The 12,162-nt window shown below is 40.0% G+C and overlaps 1 protein-coding gene across 2 annotated transcripts in view; it reads left to right on the plus strand.

The window, feature by feature from the left end:
• LOC124552621 overlaps nucleotides 1-4,259 on the plus strand; it is a 454,634-nt gene extending 450,375 nt beyond the window's left edge. For both annotated transcript variants that reach the window (XM_047126948.1, XM_047126949.1), the window contains one exon: nucleotides 3,506-4,259. In XM_047126948.1, the coding sequence (XP_046982904.1) occupies nucleotides 3,506-3,562 (57 nt within the window). In that variant the 3' untranslated portion in view covers nucleotides 3,563-4,259. The remainder of the gene's footprint in view (nucleotides 1-3,505) is intronic.
• Nucleotides 4,260-12,162: the final 7,903 nt, after the last annotated feature.

Here is a 12,162-nt window from a genome sequence, read left to right on the forward strand (position 1 = left end):
TATCAAAACGATGGAGTAAAACAGGAACATTGGAGGGGAGGGGTAGCCTCTCGCAACCAATTTCTTAAGTCAGATTGTGCAGTCGAGTACTTGGAACATGCCAAGATGATGTGATTATGTTCTGCTACTGCCGTTGTGTCCTTACACAGTGCCCAGACGTGAAAATCTTCAACTGATATAGGTGCGTAGGGTAACACTTATATTCCAGCCTCATGCGAATGATAGACATCACGTGACATCTACGAAGCTGCACTGAGACGAACCTTGCGCTGCTCGAGGTCTAGTGACTAGCATTACTGCCTCTGGACCACTGGGTCCCGGGTTCAGTTCCTCACCAGGTCAGGGATTTTCTCTTCCCGGGGACTGGGTGTTTGTGCTATCACCATCATTCGAGACATGGCGAGAGTGGAAATGGAAAGACTGGGAACTTGTAAGCGATGACCATGATGAAACTTCCTGGTAGATTATAACTGTGAGCCGGACCGAGACACGAACTCAGAGCACTTGCCCACGAGAGGGAAAGGTCCCACCATCTGAGCTACCCAAGCACGACTCACCCCCCGTCCTCACAACTTTACTTCTGCCAGTACCTCGTCTCCTACCTTCCAAACTTTACAGAAGCTCTCCTGCGAATCTTGCAGAACTAGCACTCCTGAAATAAAGGATATTGCGGAGACATGGCTTAGCCACAGCCTGAGGGGGTGACAACATCATCCGAGACGAACCATGGTCGAGAAGAGATGTTCGGTTGTATGGCCACCAGATAGCCGCCCTTAGAGTGCTGAGAGACACTAAACGCCAAAGCAGCCCTGTGTATTGTCGATGCGGTACCTGTGTATAAGGTATCGGCGTTGGGTGTAAGTGACCTTCTGTAATACTGTTCTTGACTGACAAGGCGGCCAGCCGTTTCCTTATGAGGAATGCCATGATGTCCTTTAATCCAGAGTAATTCAAAGGCAATGTCCAGGGCCTGTGCGTCTCTTACGGCCGCCAAGACGTCCAAAACATACCTGTTGATTTGTTTATCAAACGCGGGATGTTGCAAATTCTGCAGCACACTTTCAGAGTCCGTAAGCATCAGGACGAACTTGAATATCCGGGTACCATAATGATTAGCTTCGCTGATGGCCAGTAGCTCCGCCGTGTAGGTAGAAGATTCACTTAGTAGCGCAAACAATTGGTAGGCGTCAGTCGACGGGAAGAAGAAGGCGCACCCCATACCCGCCGCAGATTTAGAGCCGTCCCTATGAATGTGAGCGTATTGCGGCCATTGTATGATGAGAAGACGCTCCAGTTCGCGAGTGATGTTGGTCGCCTCCCGATTCCATAGAGCAACCAGCGGCCGGCGGATCCGAAACCCGTGGGTGAGGGAACGAAACAGTTGCGGTGTACTCCGCCCGAGACACATCTTCGGATGTTCCCGCCGACTCTCGGCTCGCCACTGGTTTCGACCTCGTGCTAACATTAGTAAATAATTCTTACCCTTTCTGAAGGTGTTAGAACACTACAACTGTTGAAACTCAGGGTAATTTATAACGAATTAGCTGCAACCAGTTTTTTCATAGGAGTTTATTTGTTCCATTATCACATTTAAAGATTGCAAAAGCGTCCAATAGGCTTCACATCGATGGTAGGACTGTAAACCTCGAAACTCCATTTTTTTTACATTTTGTAGGCAAAAACTGTTTCTTAAAAAGTAATATAAAGTGATACAGAAAGTTTCTACATTTGTAACTGTATAGTAGAACCTTAGTTATTGCCTAATTAGAGAATTTCATGCACTTTCAAATCTTTCTTTGATTATGGAGTTCGTGGTTACAAGAATTGCGAGTTGTCACAGACAGATGGAGTTACGAGGTTTTCATTGCCTACCATCGATATCTGCTCTGATTCAAACAAACTAAAAGTGGACCTTTGAAAATTCGTACACACCATTTAGAAAAATAGTACCGTATTAGTTTTGCAACGTTCACTTTCAGTTTGTTTGAATCAAACGCGATTTGTAGCCCATCGAGATTTCTGCAGTTTAATTCATCATCATCTTATGCAAAAAATTGTGAGGATCATCAAAGGGAGAAAATAAAGTCTGATAAAGCTGATTCTCAAGAAAATAATACCAGCAAGTTCAAAACAGCTATCAAGGAAACATTAGAGAAATATTAGCCTGCTAGTCGACAGTCAAAATGGCAAGATATTAGTTAGATCAAGAGTCATTTTATGGAATCAGCTGTGGACCATTTTCCTAGGGTCAACTGTGGATCGTGATGCTTGGGCTGAACAAATTAAGCAGTTTTGTATCTCAAAGTAAAAATCAAATTCTAGTGACCCAACATAAAAAATAGATATATTTTGATTATTTCAAATCTCCTCAGCCCAACGTTTTTTTGAGAGGGGGCAGTAGGGTAGAACGAGGGAGTTGAAACAGCAGACTCAGTTACTGAAGCTACAAAGTACCTTGTTTCTCATTATTTAGGACACTTCAAATGTTAACTGTCTCTTCCCTATACATTTACGAAATTATAATCCTCTTACACAACAGACTACAACAACATGAGGCGATTGTTTTTTGAGCACACTCACGGCACATTGAGAAAAAATTAAGTTTCTCATGCAACAGTTGAAATTATACACTCATTATCTGCATGTACATGAATCCATGTATGTGAATGACAATATACAAAAGAACATGAACATCATACTCCACATGGAATGAGGCCTGGTAAAAGAAAAGCTATTGGTCACAGTGCTGGCGATTTACTAGTAGTTAATACAAGAATTCATGCAGGATGAATTAGTCATTTGAACAGGCTGTAATTTAGATTCATTAAGTTACTGTTTACAATATCAGTATTAGCTAGTGTTATTAGCAGTTCATAAGCTATGTTTTAACAGTTATGAAGTATTATCACAAATTTTTTATGTGTTTTGTGTTCCTTCGCTTCTTTCACTCCTCTTTCCTTTTCCACTCTTTCTTCTTCCCTCTTTCCTCTACTCCTTTTTTTTCTCCAGTCCCCACACTTCTCTACAACCCTCTTCTCTTTTCTAGAATCCTCATCTCTTATCTCCAATCCTCTTGTTTTTTCTTCAATCCTCTTTTTTCAAGTCCCGTTTTCTCCAGTTCTCTTCTCCATTCTTCACTCACGTTTGACCCAATTCTCTTTGCTTTTCACATCTTCTTTTTTTATTCTCTCAAATCCACTTCTCTTTTTTTAAATCCTCTTATTTCTTCTCAAATCGTCTTCTCTTTTCTCCAATTCTTTTTCCTTCTCTCATCTGTTATCAAGTTCTCTTAGCTGTCTCCTCTCCTCTGTTCAAGTTTTCTCCTCTTCCTACAATCATCTCCTCTTTTCTCCTCTCCATTTTTCTCCAGTCTTCTGCTCTTTTCCCTAGTCTTCCTAACTTCTCCCTCTACTTTTATCTCTGTCCTACTTCTCTGTAGTCCCCACCTCTTTTCTTTAATCTTATTTTACTTTCTTAAACTAAAATATCACAATGTGTGTTTCAGCTGCAGCGTGCATACCAGCAACAGCCAGCTGACTCACAGACCGTTGAAGTCAAGTAATGCTGTCTGCTGTTCCTCAGTCTCTGCTCTGCTCTGCTCTGCTGTGCTCCCCTATTGGTGTCAATAATGTAATAACAAATAAGTTAGGCCTATCTTTGTTGTGCACCTTACATTCTCCCCTTACTCATACAGACATGTATAAAGTAGCATCCTGTGAAGCTGTTGTAAAAGCTGTATCGTAGTTTCTGGTGCATGTGAAACCAACATTCCAGGCAACATATTTTGTCATGAAATGAATCAACAGACATGGAGATGTTTTGTTACTGCTGCCTGGAGTTTCTGACTAAATGCAAAACCACATGTAACTGTCTCTTACTAAAATTCATGTTACAGACATATAGTTCCAGCTGATTCTGATCCAGTCAAATAGTGCAGGCAGTCTATTGTGGTTTCACATTCACCAGGTTCAATATTGAAATCTGCAATCAACATCTTTCATGTAAAATTCGCTGTAGTTATAAATTAAGTGGTGATTTAATTTATGTACAGAAATTAACAAGTGTAAAGTTAAACCCCTTAGCATTACGAGATACCACTAATATTTCCTTCTGCTGCTTCATACAGGTGCGCTTAGGTACTATGTACAGTCCTTTCACTTTACTCAGTAAAGTATGTGTAGAATGTATGAAGTGTTCCTTGTAATTCGATTAACCTTTCTCAAAAACACGTGCAATAAAAAGAGGAGTTTATAAATCCATGTGTGTGAATTATTCTTCCAATTCCAGGTCAAATATGTCAACTGATAGAACCCAAGTTGTATAGAACAATAAGATCCCTTAATGATATGCCCAAAGAACTGAAGTGTGGCTATGTTATGGAGGAATCTTGACGATGAAAACAGATAATCTGCTATTGAATGTCCATGGAGAAATTGTAAAATATCTGTATCCAGTAAAATATTGGGATATCTGACACAAATAACCACTGTTAATGTACCTCACACAAAAGCAGTTCTCCACTGTGTAACTAGACTCTTCTTTCTGTGAACAATGCACATGTTAAGAAACATTATGTGAATACAAGTTTTAACTACATTTTAGCACACCAGCAACAAATGAAAGCATATTTCTCTTAGCATGAGTGCAGCATTCTTACAATTTATGTTAAGAAGTCTTAAATTGAGGTCCAGGGTCCACCATAATGTCGTTCAAAAAGTAATGTTTGAGTCACATATTCATCTCATATAAAAAACAACACGAATTCATTATATCTCATTTTTTCCATTCGTCACACAGATTTCCTACAAACGATTTCAGACAAATGTTCAATTAAAATGATCTACTTATCTCTTTGTCTTAAACATTCCAGACAACTGTAATTTTGTATAAAGAATAAGTGGGGCTGATTACATGTTATAAGAAATACTGTGCTCAAGTTAAAATCTTCTGGGTTATTATGCCACGTCGTATTTCTAAAATGATCGACGTTTCGACCCCTCTGCTGGGATCTTCCTCAGGATCTTCTGGTGTCCACTACTGCTAGAACACTGTGTTCTAGCAGTAGTGGACACCAGAAGGTTCTGAGGAATATATTCAAAATATTATCTACTCATTCCTCTCTACAAGTTCTAGAAGGTTGTAATGGGAATTTCGGCACACGTTGTATAGATATGTGCTGTCTGAGTGACTGGTTGACTGACTTATCCACGCCTAGGACAAACGCTAAGTATAGATACTTAAAGTTGAGGGGAGGGGGGGGGGGCGGTAGTGTTGGTCTTATATCGTAGGTGATGCTTAAGGAGGGATTTTTCGAAATCTAGCTAGACCTACGAAAACTGGTACTTGATTTCTCAGTTAGAAATTAAAAAACACATGGTTCAGCATTTTTGGAAATACAACCACCAAGGGAGTAAATTATTGGGTAAAAGTTAGTTTGAAAATAAATCATTATTAAAGAACAACTAGATTTCTTAGTTACAAATTTAAAAAATGTTTCAATGTTTTTGGAAAATCAACCCCTTAAAGGAGTGAAATATGGGACGAAAAGTTTTACGAAATTATTATGAAAGCATTTTCAGAGCTAAATCTATGAAAGTCTGTATACGGTTTCTCTGTTAGAAATATAAAAATTGTTTCACAGTTCCTGAGAAAGATAGCGGAATGGAGGATGAAAATTTTTCTAGCCAAGTCTATGTATATTGGAATTTCAGTTTCCGATTAAACACAAAGAAATACGTGTTAGAGGGTGAAAGTTTCTATGGAAACATCATCACAAGAAAGTAAAAGGCATGATCGACGAAAACCTTGGACTCCAGCTATCAGAATAACTTTTTGGTCAGAAGTACAATCGGGAAAGACCATGCTTCAATGGCCTTAAGTACCATGAAAAGCTTAGAAGCTGTTGCGATGTGTGTGCGATGTGTGAACAACATAAAAATTCGATTAAAGATAAACAAAAAAATATCCATGCGGACCATGTAAGCTATACGAGCAAACCAGTGGGTGCTAAGTTAATACCACTATACATAGGGATTTGATATATGTATATTCAACTGTGAAATGGATATAGCCATTTATAAATGTAATGATGTACCTTTTTCCGTCGTTAGACGTGCGAGTAACAGACCCATAACGTCACTGTGTAGTACCTCCGGTGGACACAATTCGCTCTTGTCCTCTTGTGATTGTGTAGAACTCTTTGTCTGCTTGCCCTCCAGGCAGGTAGTGGATGACTTCGGTGGCCTCGTGTCTTCGATGTTCATTCCTTTCGCTTATTTCGGAAGCAATTTTACATCGGTATAATTCAGGCGTCCTAGCCTTTGGTTCGAGATTTGCAGTGTTTCAGTAAGAAACGCTGTGCCAAAGTTTCTGACGAATTTCAGGGCGTACATTTTCGCCTCATCTTTTTTCATTCGCAACAATATCCTTACCTATTTAAACAGTTGTTCTTCCGTTTTCAAACGTAACTTTGAAAACATTTATCTCTGGTCTGTGCCCTGACTGTAAATTACGAGCTAGTCCAGGAACAAATGAAATATTGGGTTAGTGCATAAGTTCATAGCCCTTTTCCATAAGTTTAATAAACAGAACAGATACTCACAGTAGAGACTTTTGTCATCAATAGCATATTCCCCTTCACTATTTACAACAGTCTTCCAACCCTGGGCTAAAATTTCCGTTCTGCGACTATAGAAACCACATGGTTTTGAGACGAAGGACTCGTCATGTTCGAAGTGCATTTCCATCCGGAAAGGAAGTTCCTCGAAGATTGTTCGATAGACAGAGGAAAGGGTCAGAACCTGAGGGCGCAAGATCGGGCGAATAAGGTGGGCGCGGAATGACTTCCCGACCCAGTTCCTGGACAGTGTATTTTGTCAGTCCGGCAGAATGCGGGCGTGAGTTGTGAAGTAGCATCACTTCACGCAGTCTTCCTGATCGTTGTTCTTGGATTTGCATCTGAAAGACGTGTTAGTTGTTGACAATAAATGTCAGCAGTGATGGTTGCACCACGGGGAAGCAATTCGTAGTTCACCACACGGTCGCTGTTCCACCAGATGCGTAATATTAACTTGCGTGGTTGCGCCTAAGTTTTTGTACGGGGAGCTGCTGCTTTCTTCGGGCTCAACATAATCTTTTGCATACATTAGCATAAAGACACCATTTCTCGTCACCAGTAACGATACAAAGTAGGAATGGTTAGTGTTGTTCACAAACCAACTGATGACGAGCATGCAGAAATGTATGTACAGCCACCCACTGATTTATGTGATTTTGGCTTAGAGCATGCGTTTCCCATACACCAGATTTTCGAACGTTCCCCACTGCATGCAAATTTCGCACTATGGTGGAATGATAACAGGTCTCCACATTTGTCAGTACTCGAGTATATTAATGTTGTTGATTGTGAATTATGTACACTACTGGCCATTGAAATTGCTACACCACGAAGATGACGTGCTACAGACGCGAAATTTAACCGACAAGAAGAAAATGCTGTGATATGCAAGTGATTAGCTTTTCAGAGCATTCACACAAGGTTGGCGCCGGTGGCAACACCTACAACGTGCTGACATGAGCAAAGTTTCCAACCGATTTGTCATACACATATAGCATTTGACCGGCGTTGCCTGGTGAAACGTTGCTGTGATGCCTCTTGTAAGGAGGAGAAATAAGTACCATCACGTTTCCGACTTTGATAAAGGTCGGATTGTAGCCTATCGCGATTGCGGTTTATCGTATCGCGACACTGCTGCTCGCGTTGGTCGAGATCCAATGACTGTTAGCAGAATATGGAATCGGTGGGTTCAGGAGGGTAATACGGAACGCCGTGCTGGATCCCAACGGCCTCGTAACACTAGCAGTCGAGATGACATGCATCTCATCTGCATGGCTGTAACGGGTCGTGCAGCCAGGTGTCGATCCCTGAGTCAATAGATGGGGACGTTTGCAAGAGAACAACCATCCGCACGAGCAGTTCGACGACGTTTGCAGCAACATGGACTATCAGCTCGGAGACCGAGGCTGCGGTTACCCTTGACGCTGCATCACAGACAGGAGCGCCTGCGATGGTGTACTCAACGACGAAAATGGGTGCACAAATGGCAAAACGTCATTTTTTCGGATGAATACAGGTCCTGTTTACAGCATCATGATGGTCGCATCCGTGTTTGCTGACATCGGGGTGAACGCACATTGGAAGCGTGAATTCGTCATCGCCATACTGGCGTATCACTCGACGTAATGGTATGGGGTGCCATTATTTACACGTCTCGGTCACCTCTTGTTCGCATTGACGGTACTACGAACAGTGGACGTTACATTTCAGAAGTGTTACGACCGGTGGCTCTACCCTTCATTTGATCCCTGCGAAACCCTACATTTCAGCAGGATAATGCACGACTGCATGTTGCAGGTCCTGTACGGGCCTATCTGGATACAGAAAATGTTCGACTGCTGCCCTGGCCACCACATTCTCCAGATTTCTCACCAATTGAAAACGTCTGGTCAATGGTGGCCGAGCAACTGGCTCGTCACAATACGCCAGTCAGTACTCTTGATGAACTGTGGTATCGTGTTGAAGCTGCATGGGCAGCTGTACCTGTACACGCCATCCGAGCTCTGTTTGACTCAATGCCCAGGCGTATCAAGGCCGTTATTATGGCCAGAGGTGGTTGTTCTGGGTACTGATTTCTCAGGATCTATGCACCCAAATTGCGTGAAAATGTAATCACATGTCAGTTCTAGTATAATATATTTGTCCAATGACTACCCTTTTATCATCTGCATTTCTTCTTGGTGTGGCAATTTTAATGGCCAGCAGTGTATTTAAATAATCTCCATCAAACCCCGAAAATTTACCTGAACGTGGAAAGTCATTAACATCAAAAATATCTTTCTTAAATCGAGAAAACCATTTTCTGGCCTTGAACTGTCCAATTGCATTTTCCCCACACACGACGCAAATGTTTCTGGCTGCCTGCGCTACTGTCACCCCTCTATGGAATTAGAAAAATACTTCGGAGATGTTCTGATTTCTCCATTGGGCACTCAATTTTCTAGCGTCCACAGCTCCAATCACTATCTCCAAATGACAAAAAGATAATATTTAATTTCAGATAGCAGCAATGAACCGCAAAAAGGACAACTGAAAAGTAAATCCATAGCAGCCGGAACACCAACATGCAAAACAATAACGCTAATACTTTTCATCGGAACTGGCACTGCCTCTATGTTGAGATAGCTGACAATATTTGTTTCACTAAACAGCACTGCCTTCAAAACAGTTCGGTTTTCTCAGTGTCAGCTGTCTTTCAAGCGTTTTCGCTTGATGAACGCCTTTCACGACATTCAGAAAATGTTCGCTCGCACGAGAGTCCAAACATCGGGAAACAGATTCATTAAACGCACCAGTCGAGAACAACTTGAGTTCGAGCTCTTAGAAACCTCTTGAGAGTCTCGATTTACTGAATTTGCAGAGCCTTTCTTGTTTTGTTACTTTAATTACAGCCAGCTCTTTTGTGTCCAAATTCGCCAGAATTATGACGTTTAAAGCTAAACTGTTTTTCTCCACTTGAAGTATGCTTGTCCCCTTCGCCGGCATTCGCGAATTTGTTTTTCCATTGAGTTTCCCAGACCGAAAATGTTTTTGTACGTATTAAACATTTTGTTTTGTCCCGAGTCTACTGAAGGTTTTTTCCTTAGGGTCTGCTCATTTATTTTCGTGATTTATAGGCCTATTTTTTTTTTACCAATCTTAACTTCAGATCTTTCGTAGACAATGTCTCGGTTGCAGTTACAACGTTATCATATTTTTGTGGCGTAGTTAACAAAAGATGACACGCAGCATCAGTATCTTCCACTTTCGCACCTGTCGTGCGAAGACCACATATCAAATTTTCAAATTCTAAGACGTGCGCATTGGTTGTACTTTTTTCGGGACTGAACTTGGATTCAGTACCTATGTACGTAGAAATAACTGACTAGCAATGCTTTTTTTCAAAGGTGCTGCACAAATTTTTCCACTTTCGAAATACAGTTTTGCGGTCTTTCACGTACCCCAGGTGGCTCTTCGGAGTTCGTTCCGTTAGTTTTGAACATCCCTTCATTTGTTCTGTTTATTCTTTTGCAGTGAGATCCAACACATCTAATTCGTCTGGCATACCTTGCACTCGAAATTTCCGGCCTCCGAAACGGTGTTGACCGAAAAGAGCAAATCGATATTTAATTTCATATTTTTGTAACATCTTTGTGTTCCAAGCTGACGAACTAGAAATAAAACAGCTACGTTTTCAAGTTCCATCTATTTACTTTCCATCTCTGGGCTCATAATGTGATGAAGAAAACTGATAGCAGAGAATGGCTGCAAGCAAGAAATTTTGATTTTAATTAATTTCCTCAATGAAGAAAGAACAATACGTTAGACACACCTAACAGCAAAAACATATACGAACTCAATATAAAGAACAAGTCAAAAACTTTGCATTACCGATGATGAATACATAACAAACAAATAGCTAAGTAAGCATTTTATACAATTGCCACTCTTCCATTAATTAAGCTTATATTTAAAAATTATTGTGATACAAAACTTTAGATACATTAGTGGGTTTCACAAATCGCCTGGCAAAAATTATAACAACAACAGTGTTCAATGACAGTTTTCTGTGATGTACAAGTTACAAAATTGGTGTTGTTGACAATGTTCCCATAGTTGGATATAAGTTATATTTTAATCACAAAGAGAGAAAAATTTCTATCATACTGTCAAAGCACATGAATATCCAAGATGTTACAACAGTCATTAACGAAACACAAAATGAAATATACTTTTGAATATAAGTAATCATACGATTTTACTTAACAAAGACAGAATTGACTAATAAAAAACAATATATTTTTCAATTCTAATTAAGTTTAGTATTTCACTGCAACATTTGTTGCAGAATAACAAAGTATTAATAATAAAAACACGAAATTATAGCATGTACCATACTGGATCAGTTGCTTCACTGTCGAGAAGTAAATGAAATGAGTTTCAGTCTAGTATGGTACATGTCTGAGCTCATGCTGATAGTCCACCAATGGTCACTCCCATTGTTGGCATAGTCGACTAGTTATTGATTCCTGATTGTGCAAATTATTTCAAGTTTCCGATCAATTTCATACAAAATACTAAATCAAATGATTTATAGTGTTAGTTTGAATTTATCGCATCTTATTCAGTCCCTTCATTTTACCATAGTACTTCATTAATACATCCAAACAACACAAAGTGTGGCTGACAATTAATCCTTCCAAAAATGGCTTTTTCGCTAAAGAGGTTACATTAAAATTATACCAGTTGTTTTAATAAGGATTCAAGACCGTTTGTTGACCACTGATACTGCAACATTAATTGGGCTTTGTCTTTGGCACATATGATCATAAAAATTGCTGACAATGGATGCAGTGAATAGATACAGTTAATGTACAACAATTTGTAAACACCATAAATATGAAGACAGTAAATGTAGAGTTCAGTACAGACTACAGTTGCTAACTTGGTGAACACAGTTAACATACAAAGCTGCTAAATATAATATACATTGAAACACTGGCTACAGTGAATAAATACTTTTCTGTATACAAACAATGCACAACATGCATTCTTAAAATAGTGAATACAGCTATTATCTATAATTCTCATAATAAACAGTTAATACAGATGTTCTTTTACAAACTGGTATCAGCACTACCCAGACTGTGAAGCTCTCTCATACAGTCAAGTGGGTTGTAGTCTGAAAATCATTTGTACAGTACCTCTAAGAATTTGTTATGACCTGTCCCAAGCAATATGTTGAAGATCTTTAAAGTATTCATTTTGTGCGAGTTACCAGTTAGTCTGTATCTTTGTATGTCATAAGCTGCCTGCCTTCCCTCTTGTATTGTGATCACGAATTTCTTCCCGGAAAACACGTATCACGATGCTACTATTCACAAATAGTACACAGATGTACATGTATAAGTTTAAAATGGTCGATAAATTAAGTCCCCTACTGAGAGGGCAAGAACGGAGTAACATTATTGCACAATATTCATGCCCATGACACATCAGTTAAAACCCTGCCTTTGTGGCAAACATGTCGATGATCGATGATGTAGGTCCATGCAGATTAAGTTGAC

This window comes from Schistocerca americana, chromosome 10 (assembly GCF_021461395.2).
Source record: "Schistocerca americana isolate TAMUIC-IGC-003095 chromosome 10, iqSchAmer2.1, whole genome shotgun sequence".
Classification (NCBI taxonomy): Eukaryota; Metazoa; Arthropoda; class Insecta; order Orthoptera; family Acrididae; genus Schistocerca; species Schistocerca americana.